This window comes from Xenopus tropicalis, chromosome 7, assembly GCF_000004195.4.
Source record: "Xenopus tropicalis strain Nigerian chromosome 7, UCB_Xtro_10.0, whole genome shotgun sequence".
In the NCBI taxonomy this organism is placed as follows: domain Eukaryota; kingdom Metazoa; phylum Chordata; class Amphibia; order Anura; family Pipidae; genus Xenopus; species Xenopus tropicalis.
In genome coordinates this window covers 45293579-45308438 of record NC_030683.2, presented here as the reverse complement: position 1 = coordinate 45308438, position 14860 = coordinate 45293579, and the positions used below count along the sequence as shown (strand labels likewise).

Here is a 14860-nt window from a genome sequence, read left to right as displayed (position 1 = left end):
AGTTCATTATTATATAGCCTGATGAAGTGCTAAGCCTAAACTTAGGAATAATAAGTTAGGTTGAAAGACAGCGGAAATACTGGTGTTTCTTCATGCTGAACTCTGCTGGGGTCTTTGCTGTGCCATCCCCCAGCCCTGCTTCTGGAGAGTGGCAGGTGTGTGGAGTTCTTGTATATTGCGGAAATCTCTAGTGTGCCATTAGCCTTAGGCACTAGATCATAAGAGTCAGTGGGATGTTTGGTTTAATTATGAAAAATGGCAGAATTCTAATTGGACTAATTATGATTATGACAACTTTGTTAATGTTACTATTTAACTGGTATTATAAAAGATATGCCAGTGCTATCTAGACTGATGCAGAATACAGTTAATGTCTTACCAACTTGACAGGAACAATAATACTACTGGATATTAGATTAGTTAATATGCACAGTGGGCTATGCTATTTAGATTTTATAATGTTCAGATTTTAATACAAAAGTTCAATCACAACTTTCCTTAGAAGAGTGCAAAGGTTCACACGTGAGCAATATGTTCCAAGAAAGAGATATCATTGTCATAGGAAATATTTAATTCCATGTATTTCTGATCTACAGAAGAAAAAGCCTTCATCATTCAATGTCTCGAGATAATTCAGAGGTCAACCAACTGAGAGAACTAGTTTCTAAATTCTCCAGCACATCACCATTCCGATACTTGGATGTCATAACTACTCTTGGAACAGGAGGATTTGGACGGGTTGAGCTGGTGAGATTACACTGTCCCATCATGTCTGTGTTTCTGTTCACAGGTGCAAAAATAGAGATTGGCACATAAATTGCTTAAAGGGGACCTGTCACCCTAGGAAATAACTCCAAATTATTTTCTATATTGTTAGTTGAGCAAAATAAACTTTACTTACTCTGTATAAATAATGAAAATCTTGTTTCATTCCGTTGTGGAATTACTCGATCAAAGCAAGCAGGCAGGCGCCATTTTGTGGGCACTGTTATTAAGGCAAACTTTGTATCATGCCAAAATCTTGTTTATGTTCCAGAATGGGGGACCTCTGATACCCAGGCCCTTGCACTGGCTATACAATTAGATAAGGAGGAGGGAGGGGAAAAGTGAGATGTGCAGTGACATCTAGGTAGTGCTGAACAGAAAGCTAAAGTTATTGCCTGCCCCGCCTCTATGCCTAAGGCACAGAGGCGGGGCAGCAATATATGATTGACAGCTGGGATTTTTAAATGCCTTTATAATGGGTTTGGATTTGTTAATATAACAATGAATTTGGGTTTCATGTTTAATTTGAAAAGGACTTTTATTATACAGCTTTTTATGTCTGGGTGACAGGTTCACTTTAATGGGAAAATGCCTTACAAGTTTTTGGGGGGTAACCCTCTTCTTTAGGTGAAAAATGCTTTACCTGTGAAGATGGCTACCCCTGAAAGCTTGTGCCTTCATTCTCTGGTTCTCTATAAAGACTATAGTGTGTTTGCCCACAAAATATACATGTGCCTATTCCTCTTTTTGTATGGTAGACAGTGACTTGGAGTGGCTGAGATTACTGAACACTGGATGAAGTTAACTATATTGTGTGCAGAATTTTTTTTGTTTATTTTGCTCTGTTCACAGGTCAGCATCTGCAAACAGGTTCTTCCTAAATTAGTCAGTGTCTGAGAACAAAATGATGCAGGCTGTAACTGATGTGAACACTAAAACAAAATGCTGGCAGAGATCATATAGGGACCAGAGGAAGTTATATGATGTAAACCGTAACACTGACAAGTGCACATGCACACAATGAAGTATAACACGACCTCAAAGAAACAAATATAAACTGAGAAACAGATTATTTCCCAAAGCAGCCCTGTGTTAAGGTTGCCATGGAGACTGAAGCATAAGCAAATTGGTTTTAAAAAAACTTATGCAACATAAAAAGTAGCCCTGGGCTTGGCATTTGTTCTTAATGAAAATTTATATTCACAAGTTAAAGTGGCATAAGATGATTTTAGTTTGGGTATTATAAGAAGCATTATATATATATACGGTATAATGTGCTGGCCCTCTTTTGGAATTATACATGATCCTTTGACTGGGCACCACTGAGTTTTGAGAAGGGAGAATTCCCTTTGTGTTGTTTACAGCCCATGTGTGGCAAGCAAGGGTTTTGTTTTATTTTGTTTATACTTATGTTTGGCAGCAGAGTCTGGAACTGTATATAATTAATGGAATTTATGTTGTGATTTGCAGTTTAACACTAGTGGTATGCCAGGTAGTTAAATTAGTATTATACAAACAAAATAAAAAGAAAAACCCATACTGGCACCTCCCAATTACTAAATACTTATTGAGAAAGCAGAATTTGATACTATAAAATTTAACTTTTAATAAACAATAAAAATAGCTATTCACTTCAATAGACCAGACACCAAACAGAAATCACATAAGGTTAAAAACCCTGCTCAGAGACATTATTCATATCTGGACCTGTTACAGGTATAGGATCCCTTATCCAGAAACCTGTTATTCAGAAAGTTCTGAATTATGGAAAGGCAATTGCCCATGGACTCCATTATAAGCAAATGGAAGCCCCAGGTCACGAGCATTCTGGATAACATGTCCCATAGCTGTATTGCAGAATGTTAGGTGAGAAACTGAACTAATCTAGGGCAACCTAGAGTCAGGTGAGCTCAGCCTCACCTCTATCCCTGCCTCACTTAGGAAAAGTAAATTGGGACACCATTAAAACACTATTCTCCCCTGGTGTCCTTCTGGCCCTAACATTTATTGTGGGCTCTGTATTATGCAGTTGCTCACACCTCAGTCACATCTGCTGCCACTAAATACCATTCAATCACTACTTGGGCAGTCACATAAAGTTAAAAGAGAAGTGCTAAAATGTTAAAATTTTATAGTACCAAATTCTGCTTTCTCAATAAGTATTTAGAAATCAATAAGTGGGGAGCTGCCAATATGTTTTTTTTCTCTTGATTGTGTTTGTATATTAATAATTTAGTTAATTTTTATAATTTATTAATAATTTAACCTGGTAAAGAAGATAGATATATGATAGACAGATGATAGATAGATAGATAGATAGATAGATAGATAGAAGAAAAATATTCAATGTGCTAAAAATTGCATATTTTTTTCATTCAGGTGAAACTCAAAGATGAAGATATGACTTTTGCACTGAAGTGCATTAAAAAGAAGCATATTGTAGATACACATCAACAAGAACATGTATACTGGGAGAAAAACATTTTACAACAAATCAACTGTTCCTTCATCATCAGGTACATCATCTAATAATTGTGCTAAATAAAAAGGTACCACTTTAATAAATTATCTACCTGTACAACTGAACCATGTAGTACATTTGCTGCCTTATGGACACCTTGAGTTCATAAAGATTAAGAAACATCAAAAATTCTGTATCTTAGATCCTCTTACCCCATTTCTTTCTTTTCCCTTCCCCTTTGCCCTCCTTCTCCCCCAAACGAATATTTTGCGATTTTTTCGTATGTTTTGCGATTTTTTCGGATTCTGTACGAATTTTTCGGATCCAATACGATTTTTGCGTAAAAACGCGAGTTTTTCGTATCCATTACGAAAGTTGCGTAAAAAGTTGCGCATTTTGCGTAGCGTTAAAACTTACGCGAAAAGTTGCGCATTTTTCGCGTAAGTTTTAACGCTACGCAAAATGCGCAACTTTTTACGCAACTTTCGTAATGGATAGGAAAACTCGCGTTTTTACGCAAAAATCGTATTGGATCCGAAAAATTCATAAAGAATCCGAAAAAATCGCAAAACATACGAAAAAATCGCAAAGTACCGATCATTACGAAAAAAACGCAATCGGACTCCATTCGACCCGTTCGTGGGTAAGTAAATCAGCCCCTTAGGGTCAGCAGCGTAACTTGGTTGCATTTGGCCTTCCTGCAAAAAAATCTTTTGAGTGGGCACAGCGTGACCAATCCCTCCTCCCCCACCCAGGGAGGGAAGACTAAGGTACAACAGACCCCGTGGACCCTGTACCACAGGGTCTGCTGTATATATAGTTATGCCACTGATTAAGATAAATTGGGGTAAATTAATCCAATTAATCTCAGCATCTCACACAGCCACAGTTGCCAGCTTACTCGCAGAGCAGAGACTACTGCCAAAATCATACCTTTTAATAACAAGTGAGGCCCTCATTTTCACAGCCCTCTGTGCTTCTTCATAGAGGATTCTGGGAAGGATATACCTTCTTTCTATGATTCTCCCAGTAATTGTGCTTGAATGTACATGTGGATACTATTAAATGGTGTTTATCAATGTCATCGGCTAAACACATTGTATAATAAATAATGTTGTTGTGTTTAAATTGTAAAGATATTACATGTCATCTCAGAGGAGGTTTTGTAAGTGTGCTCCTTCAATCTTATAATATCCTTGTAGTTATCGTAAACAATTTTATAAGGTCATTAAACAATAAATAAAACTGCATTTTAAGACAAATAAGGAATATTTTTTATTTTGATATTATGCTATTACTAATATACCAGTTTCTGGCCATATGGGCTCTGTCTGACTGTATGAATCACTAGTCACCATTCTGCATTGCCTAAAGTGACTCTTGCATGTGAAGAATCGGGCATTAGTTAGTCTGTTAGTTAACTGTTATGCAATTGGTAAAATAAATCACCAATGCAGCCTCAAGGCACACAGACACTCATACAGTTTAGATAAAACCAACCTGACACACTGATGCATGTGGGAATAACTTTATGATGATAAATGATGATGATGATGGTGAAGATATACAGGCGTGGAAAAAGCACCCTTCAAACAACAGCTATTATATACAAATTTTCACCAGATGAATTAATGTACAGGTATAGGACCCGTTATCCAAAATGCTCGGGACCAAGGGTATTCCGAATAAGGGGTCTTTCCGTAATTTGGATCTCCATACCTCAAGTCTACAAAAAAAATCAATAAAACATTAATTAAACCCAATAGGATTGTACATAGGATTGTACATTGACATGTACAAGGTACTGTTTTGTTATTACAGAGAAAAAGGAAATCAGTTTTAAAATTCTGAATTATTTGATTAAAATGGAGTCTATGAGAGACGGGCTTTCCGTAATTCAGAGCTTTCTGGATAATGGATTTCTGGATAAGGGATCCCATACCTGTACTTTGTACTTCACATGACTAGTATAGCCACAGACAGTGATAACCGTGACAGTGAGATTACATTGCAATCTGTGACAATATATCTACAACTGTGGAACATTTGATATTTAAAAAGATCATTATCCTTTCTGAACAGGGAATTAGATATAACTGTTATGCTAAGAGGAGATTCACCAAACAGTGGGAAACTGGATACAATCCTTTTACTTCAAGCACTGTACAATAAAAATGTCCGGAAGCCGTGTAATTTAATGTAATATTTACCAGAAGAGCATAATGCAACCTAACCAGAGGTTAACAGTTTGTTTGATGAAGCTCAGAGTGCAAGAGAATAATGTCTGTTTTTTATCTGTAGAGCCTAATAAATCTCATCTTTGCCATTCCTCAGTGAGACTACCAGCTGTGATACATCTGCTTTCTACAACTCTTCTTCATATGTATAGCATGGCCTGAAACCAAACCAAACATATCTTCAACTTTCACTTAAATATATACCAATCTGATTCCTCCCTCCCCCAGACATTTATTTCTGGGATTGTGTGAAATAATTACTTCTACAGTCTTAACCTTTTTTATATATAGCATGGCCTGCAACCAGATCAAACATATCTGTAACACTCACACATATGTACCAGTCTGAGTCCTCTCTCCCTGCACATTTCATTCTGAGATTGTGCAGAATCACTTCTGGAAAAAAAGCTAAACTTGTAGTCAGCAACACGCTGAATTTTCCACACAAATGGTTGCCTGTACTCCCCATGGTTACTTTCCACAGGCAGCAACAATATATCAAGTATCATAAAATATCAGTGAAGATCTGAAAAATTGCAGTCTATGCGAACAAAACTGCAATAACGGCAATTCAAATCTTTAAAGAAGTATTAGAGTGCTGTTCAGAATACAGTATCTATATAATACACAAGAGAATTAAATATCCTCTAAATTATATCCTTAGAAATGGTGCTTAGTGATGTCATCAGTTTTAAAATATGAAGACATTACAATACTTATAATATACTAATATTTTACATTATTCACTATATAATTACTTAAGAGTCTAAACCCATATATATGAGTATATATAAACAACTGCAAAAAAACCTCTGCACTCACCCATTATCAATATTTAGAAATAGGACATTAGGACATTTCTGTGCATTCAGCTACTAAGAAATGCCTTCCCTCCCCACCCCAAAATGAGGGATTGTTTGTCCGTACATTGCAATATACTTCAAGCTGGCCAACTACGTCAAAGTCATCCCTTCTGGCCAGTCCTACACTGACTGACCTATATAAGTAATTTAAGATTAGTACTGAGCAAAGGGACTAAGTTTTACCTGCAACATGCTTGCGTATAAGGTTAAAACTCCCATATGGTTGCCCTTTTATTGGCTCCATTGGGATCACCTGACTGTAGCTGGGAATAGTGGGGGCTACAACATGGAGCTGGCCACTGCTCCTGTATAAACAATAACACAAGAAAAAGGGAAAGTTGTGCTCAACCACTAAATTGTAAACCATTAGGCGGGGGTACAATGAGGCTGTGACCACAAAATACATATAAACAACCGCAAAAAATCCTCTGCACTCACCCATAATCAATATGTAGAAATAGGACATTAGGACATTTCTGTGCATTCAGCTACTAAGAAATGCCTTCCCTCCCCACCCCAAAAAGAGGGATTGTTTGTCCGTACATTGCAATATACTTCAAGCTGGCCAACTACGTCAAAGTCATCCCTTCTGGCCAGTCCTACACTGACTGACCTATATAAGTAATTTAAGATTAGTACTGAGCAAAGGGACTAAGTTTTACCTGCTTAGAATGTCCTATTTCTACATATTGATAATGGGTGAGTGCAGAGGATTTTTTGCGGTTATTTAAATGTATTTTGTGGTCACAGCCTCATTGCACCCCCGCCTAATGGTTTACAATTTAGTGGTTGAGCACAACTTTCCCTTTTTCTTGTGTTATTGTATATGAGTATATATATGCTTTTTTCAGCCAGGAGGTGAAACGTGGATCCGCTTTTGTGCGCTCCTTCCTATAGCTTTATTCATAGGCATGGCAATGCCCAGTGTGGAGCTACACAAAGTATATATCGGCATAGAAACCTGAAAGTATGACATTTTTGCATCAATATCTATTCTATGTAACTCCACACAGCCCAACTCCATGTCTGTGAATGGAGCACTCAGCATTGCCTATCTGACCCCAAAAATTGGGCAGAGATCTATTGGGCAAGTCTGAAAATCCCATCAGGTGATGGGTCCCCATAGGCCCACAGAATGTTCCCTAAATCAGGCCCAAGGTCAATTATTGGATCTGCTCAATTTGGCCCATGGGAGATCAAGCCAAAGTAAATCTTTAAATGTATGGTCAACTTGAAAATAAGTAAATAAACAGAATAGTTAGACAATTGTATAACTAATCATATTTATCATAATAAATAAACCAACATTTTAGAGGAATTATGGTGGCATGCCAAAAGATGGACAAAGAGTTTTTGGTTCGCCATATGCCTCTCTAGTAACAGAATGCAAGAGTCTGTCTATGTCTGTAAATGTTTACATGCTCAAATCTTATTTCTTTTCTGCTTACTGCTAGTTTGATATCTGCCAGCCTTCTTTGTCTATGTAAAATGTCATTTAAACCTCTTTCATGTGCACTCTTCCCAAATACAAGTTTTGTTGGTGTATTTTGAGCAGTAATGTTTGTTTTTGCATCAGATCATCAGATGTTTTATTCAATAGATTGCCTACACAATGATACTGCAGCAGCTACATGAGGCTGCCTATAAACACAACACACAGTAACACAAATGAATTTGAAGAGCAAAGTGCTGATGCGAAATCTTGGCAACCACATTTCAGCGGCAGATGTGAGGATTTCTCTGTTTCATTTTGTAGGCTCTACAGGACTTTCAGGGATGCCAAATATGTTTATATGCTTCTGGAGGTGTGTCTGGGAGGGGAGCTCTGGAGCATCCTGCGGGACACGTGAGTTAATATATCTTACCTACTGATTATTATCTCTTGTAAAGAACCAAATAATCAATTAAAGTACTGTGGACTGTTAGAAATAAAAATTCTAGAAAAAGTATTTAAAGTGTTTCTTGGGTAATGAAATATTTTTTTTTATAAATTACCTTATGCAGAATTTCCTAATATCTGTATGAAACAATGTAACACAAGCCAACAGACTGACAGACCTGCTTTGCTGGAGGAGACTGACCTTTGCAACATTGTTTAAAAAGTCATAACCAGGAATTCAGCAAATGCTGCTTTCAATAGCAATTACATTTACATATAACTTTTAAAGAACTGAACATTTTTAATAAATTCTTTTCTTTTAATAGGCAAAAAAATATTTTTGGGGTTGACATGTCCTTTAATAGAGATGATACAAATAAGCATACTTGCAAATAATTTATGATTCTACATCAAATTTAAGCTATTTAAGCTCCTCCCTGAGCCAGGGAGGAGTTCACACTAGACTGTCTGGTTACCATTGGTTGGAGACATCGCATTTTAGCAAATAATATGGATAAACTTCAGGTTGCCATAGCACTTCCAAGCTTTGGCTTTTAATTAGAAACTGAAGATTATATACCCAAACCTGCCTTTTATATGCTAATAAAGACCTTGTGTAGTGACATTCTTCATTTGCATATCACAGGCAGCCAGTTTTTCCCTTGTCGCGGGCGACTAATCTCACCGAAATGCCATCCCACCAGCTAGAATGTAAATCGCCAGTGGGATGGCATACGCGGCACCGAAATCACAGAAGTTTCCTCTCAAGGCAACTTCGCCGATTTCAGCAAAGCGCTGCGCCGCATATGCTATCCCACCAGCAATTTACATTCTAGCCGGTGGGATGGCATATTGGGGAGATTAGTCGCCCTCAACAAGGGAAATTTGTCGTGCGACGACTAATCTCCCCGTCTGTCACAGCCCTAATACACAAACAATGCATAATGATGGAAGACAATAGATAGCAAATCCTTTAAAGGGAATGTATTACCTCATACCTAAATCAGAAAATCTGTTTCTCAGAATCTATATGGTATACATATATTATAGAGAATAGGTGTTAAAAAAATGAAGATCCTTGTATTTGAGTCCATTATGAGAAAATAAGAGAAAACTAGAAATGCAGCTTGCAAATGGTTTTTGAGTTTGGGATACCTTTGAATTTATCTGTATCTGTTGGCAAGCATGGGGCCACTAATGACCACCAGAGGCCCCTGACCCCCTTAAGGATTTAGTGAGGACACAAGCAGGCAGGTGCTTGAAAAAGTAAACAAGCTTCATTGCAACAAAACAAAAAACTAAAGCAGGTACAAGCAGAAAACAATAAAGCATGGTCAAGGACAGCAAATAACTTTTTTTTCTAGATATATTAGGAATCAGAGTCAAAACTAGGATTAGGCAGAAGAGGCAGCTGAATAGGGCACAATTACAAAAATACAGTCCGCTCCTGCTGCCCTAAGTCCTCCCTGGCTTACTCTGTTCCTGGAGGGTCAAAATGGTCACCTCTAGGTGTGTGGCAGGGGTGGCAAGTGGGGCAGAATGGGTTATCAAGCGGAAGGGTGAGCTATTGCGGTGAGCGAGCAGTTGGAGGATGAAAAAGTGCTGTACTGAGCAGGGGGCAGCTTTAGTGACCAAGATGCTTTGGGCGCCAGTACCTCTTGGTCTGGTAACTGTTTAAATGTCAAGTCTGTCAGCCTCTTGCAGTATCAACACCTTAAGTTTTAATAGGTAAGACATAGGCAGCAATAAAGGTACAAACATTGATATGCGACACTTAATATAAATTAAAACACTATATAGATCAACTGTTTAAAAAATATACACTGAGATAAAGATCTCACTATCCTAACAGTTTACATCATGGTCCGTGCCACAATAACTTTTAAACTAAACCTCTTTTAGATGGGGCAAAAACCCTTGATGCTTTCATTCTGTGCGCTGTTCACTAGGCTTTTCATCTTTGGAAAAGAACCCATGAAACACAAATCTGATGTTTTTCCTTACAAAAAGTGAGTAATTTTACAGGGCTGCTCTCAAGGGCTTAAATCGATTTGAACTACAAGGAAGTTAATCCCTAAAGAAACGCCAGAGTTGAATTTTCAATGGAATTTCATCTCTGTTAAATAGAGTTCGTCTGTGCTGCCGGTCATTTTATATTAAACCAAGGATTTAAACAACATTTCCATCTCGAATTTAATGTTGTTTCCAATTGTATCATAATAAAAGCCATCATCCTTCCTCATGACAGATCTTTATTTGCTGTCAACCACTCAGTTGAATCAAATATAATAATACACTGAATCCAAAAAAAAAATCTCTTGTTCCTCTAAGATTCTCTGATACATGCCTAGAGTCATGTAAAAGTATGCCACATGCATATTTCAGGTACTTGTTTCCAAAAGTGTCTATATACATAACACTTCTAAAATATAAATATATATAAAAAAAATATGAAAAGAGGGATGAAAAAAGAATGGAAAGAATGGGCACCATTTACATTTTTCACAGACCATGCTAATTTTTAAATACCACACCAACTCTTGTGGCCATACTCACTAGATATATGTTTGTGCATTTCTTTCTTCTAAATACACATATGCCTGGTTTGCAGCATAAAATGGTACAATGACCCCTAGTATAAATGTTATAAAGACCCACAGCATTGGTACAGTGACACCTAGTATAAGATGTTGCAGAGATTCGCCGCATTCAAAGGCAAAATGGCCTTAGCAAAAATGGTACAGTGACCTATAGTATAATATGTTGCAGAGAGCCACAGAATGAAATGGCACAGTAGCCTCCGAATAAAATGGTACAGTGACCCCTAGTATAAAATGTTATAAAGACCCACAGCATTGGCACAGTGACCTCAGCATAAAATGGTACAATGACCCATAGCATTGCAGGTTGCAAAGACCAACACCATAAAATTGCATAAAATGATACAAAGGGCATCAGCATAAGGCTAGTGCTATCTGGAGCTGATTCTCAGCCTACATATGAATGCAGGCCAAGAATCAGCCGATGCAATGGCCTATTTCTACTCTTTCAGCCTGGGTGCAGATACATGTGGCGAATTTCATCTCAAAAATGCATACTTACAGGTTTTCGTGCTGTATTACACTCCATGTGTCAGGCCAATGCAGTGCCTGTGAGTGCAAAAATAGGAGTGGGAAGAGGCTAGCTGATTGGCCAAGAATAAGCCCCACAATGGCACTAATCTACGCTAAGGGCACAAGTGGCACAGACTCTGCTTCAATACACCTGTGTTTTCCCCACAAACAAAGAGAAGCTGTTGCATTCCCATCCTTCTTCCTCTGCATTGACAGCATCAGCCCAAGCAGATATCGGCATGGAAACACAAAAATATTTTTTCCAACCATATCTACTTAATGTGTCTGCACACAGGGCGACACTGTGTCAGTCAGTGCAGAGAGCTGAGTGGATGGGAGAGCATCAGCTTTCCTCTGTCTGTGGGGAAAACAATGGGCACCTCATGTGCCCTCAGCCTAAATGTGTCACATTAACTCGCAGAGAGAACCACATAAGATTTGGTTCAGACAAACACTGATTTCTGCAACAGGGACACCAAAAAAGCCTACTCTTTTACTTCTGAAACTGCTGTTTTGTTTGCAGTGAAAATAGGCATTTCACATTAAAAATTGTTGGTTCACTTGGCTGGAAGTGCATCATTACTCTGTTTGATGTGCCATTGCTTCAGGTTACACCCCAATTATCTGACTTTGAAACCAAAGTTAAATTGCCCTTGATAAACTAAAGTGTTGTGGAGGAATGAATCTGGCAGGGTTGCCACAGATATTATCTTCTCATTTGCGCAGTACTAAATGTATAGTTAAGAAAGTATTTAAAGGAACAGTAACACCAATAAATGAAAATGTATAAAAGTAATGAAACTATAATGTACTGTTGCCCTGTGCTGGTAAAAGTTGTGTGTTTGTTTCAGAAAAATCAATATAGTTGTATTTATAAATATCCTGCTGTTTAGCAATAGGAGCAGTCATTCAACACGATAAAAAGCACAGGTTACATAGCAGGTAACAAATGAAATCTGTAGAATACAATGGTGTTTTATCTGTTATCTGCTATGTAAACTATGTCCTTTTTCATTTTCCACCTTTAAGGGCTCTGGCACACGGGGGAGATTAGTCGCCCGCGACAAAACTCCCTGTTCCCGAAATCGCGCTGCCGCGTGTGCCATCCCGCCGGCGGGATGGCGGGTCATGGCAACTCGGGGAGATTAGTCGCCCGCGAACAGGGAGTTTTGTCGCGGGCGACTAATCTCCCCCGTGTGCCAGAGCCCTAATGGCTGCCCCCATGGCTACACAACAGCTTATTTATATAATCTATAGTAGTGTTCCTGTAGCAAACACACCAATTTTACCAGTGCAGGGCAAAAGTACGTTATATTTTAATTACTTTAAAACACTTTCATTTTCGGGTGTTACTGTTTCTTTAATTCTCTGTGCCTTATGTGGTAAAACACTACTGAGAAAATTGGATTTATCAGTGTTAGATACTATGTTGAAAAACACAATCCTTGTTCCTGAGGATGCATACATTTGTGAAATGGCATTCTTATGAATAATGTTAATGTATTCCTGCATGTCCTTATATACCCAAGTGGTCCATTCGAGGAAGGAACAGCAAGATTCTGCACTGGCTGTGTTCTCGAGGCTTTTGATTACTTGCACAATCGAGGCATTGTCTACAGAGACCTAAAGCCTGAGAATCTTCTTCTCGATTCCGAAGGATACATAAAAATGGTTAGTTTCCTAATAGTATGTATAATATTTTTTGTGCATTTGGTGCGTGTGCCATTAGCATGGGTTGCATCTGCCTCTATTCCCATGTGATCTATATTTGCCTAACCATATTGTTATATATGTCACAACAGTTCACACTTCCAGTCATGTACTTTGAAGGATTAACACCTTCATCAATGAGAATCTTGGTACCATTGTGATTGGATCATATGGTACCTTCTTAAACCTGTCAGTTTTAGCTAACACCTAACTGAACAAGTTCAATGGAACCATTGTGATTGGATGTCTGTGACTCTACTACCATCAAGAGTTTAAATACCGGGGAATTCCCTACCAGTCATTTGAACTGAAGAAGCCACTCGGATGAGTGGTGAAACGTTTTCAAGAAAAAACTCAGAAAAGTCCAGTTGTTTTAGACTTAATTCTACTAGATACTGCATACTGTATATGTTATACATTGGGGGTCTGTAAAGTATATTCGGTTACAGTTAACTAGCTGAAGGACACATTGATTTTTTTTTGATTTATGCAGTGTACATTTGTAGAGACATCATCCAAAAAGGTTACGTCTCCATCAAGGTTACAAAACAGATAATGTAATATATCAATATAAACTATAAATATCGCACTCATATTTTATGAGGTTAACATTCTTCATAATCACAGAGCACTGAACTGAACTTAAAATAGACTTTAAGGAGCAGATCTATCAAAATGGTGAACTCCCATTGATTAATACGCTTCTAAAAATCCCATAGGAATGAATAGAACATGGGTGAGTTTTATGTATTAAGCTCTAAACTCACATTTTGATAAATCTGCTCCTTCGTGTCCTCAGCTGCAGCCCAAAGGAATACATTGTAATAAAACTGAGGAGCTTTTAAAACAAGTTGCCTTAATATAGCAGAATCAGCAATGTAGCCCAGAATACAAACAGCCCTACAAAATGTAAGTTACATGAAATATGAACTATACTGGATTGAAAAGAGATATGGGGGAGGGGTTGGACAACAAGTGCAACTTGTGCTATGGAATTGTAACTAAGCATTCATTATTATAGGTGCTATAGCCTAGACCAATGACTACTGATCGGTTGGATCAATTAACCGATCCAGTGCATCTATAATAATGAATATCAGTATCTCATTTGTTGCTATTGGTTACTGGTTTAGGGCAAACCATACCTGTTTTTTTGCAAAAACGAAGGTGTGTTTTCAAATAGTGTGATTATGAGAGATGCTAAAATTATTGCTCGTTTTTATAGACGTTTCTTTTTCATATTTTAAAATGTTTAATTTCATGCATTTATTACATTTATTGAAGTAATGGATTCCATATATGCCCTGTTTATATGCATGTCTCTCTTTTTTTATACAAATGCATTTACAATATTGTCTAAAATATATAATTCACATAGGTGAATTATGTGTTTTCTACGTCTTAAGTTAATAAATGCTTGAGGAAATGGGGTAAACTTATACAGTATACAGTACAATCATATATAGTAATTCTTTTAGGTATACATTTTTCAGGTAAAATTTTCATGGCTGAGTTTTTATCCATGCAATTTAGGTAGACTTTGGGTTTGCTAAAAAGATTGGACCAGGGAAGAAGACTTGGACATTCTGTGGGACACCTGAATATGTAGCTCCAGAAATAATTATGAACAGAGGACATGACTTTGGGGCAGATTACTGGTCACTTGGAATACTCATCTATGAACTACTAACAGGAAGGTATGGGAATTGTTAGCTATTTCCATTATGTCATAAATGCCCAATATGTTTTGCAGTGTATTTAACAGAGCTTATATGCTGTCTGCTATGTAACCTGTGCCTTTCTCCTTTTTATGATTATTTGGCTATGCCCAT

The 14860-nt window shown here is 37.6% G+C and overlaps 1 protein-coding gene across 2 annotated transcripts in view; it reads left to right on the top strand.

Moving 5' to 3' along the window:
- Nucleotides 1–14860, top strand: part of LOC100498055 (cGMP-dependent protein kinase 2) — a 91060-nt gene that overhangs the window by 61745 nt on the left and 14455 nt on the right. For both annotated transcript variants that reach the window (XM_002935769.5, XM_031906264.1), the window contains 5 exons: nt 597–747; nt 3145–3281; nt 8083–8172; nt 12848–12989; nt 14562–14725. In XM_002935769.5, the coding sequence (XP_002935815.2) occupies nt 597–747; nt 3145–3281; nt 8083–8172; nt 12848–12989; nt 14562–14725 (684 nt within the window). The remainder of the gene's footprint in view (nt 1–596; nt 748–3144; nt 3282–8082; nt 8173–12847; nt 12990–14561; nt 14726–14860) is intronic.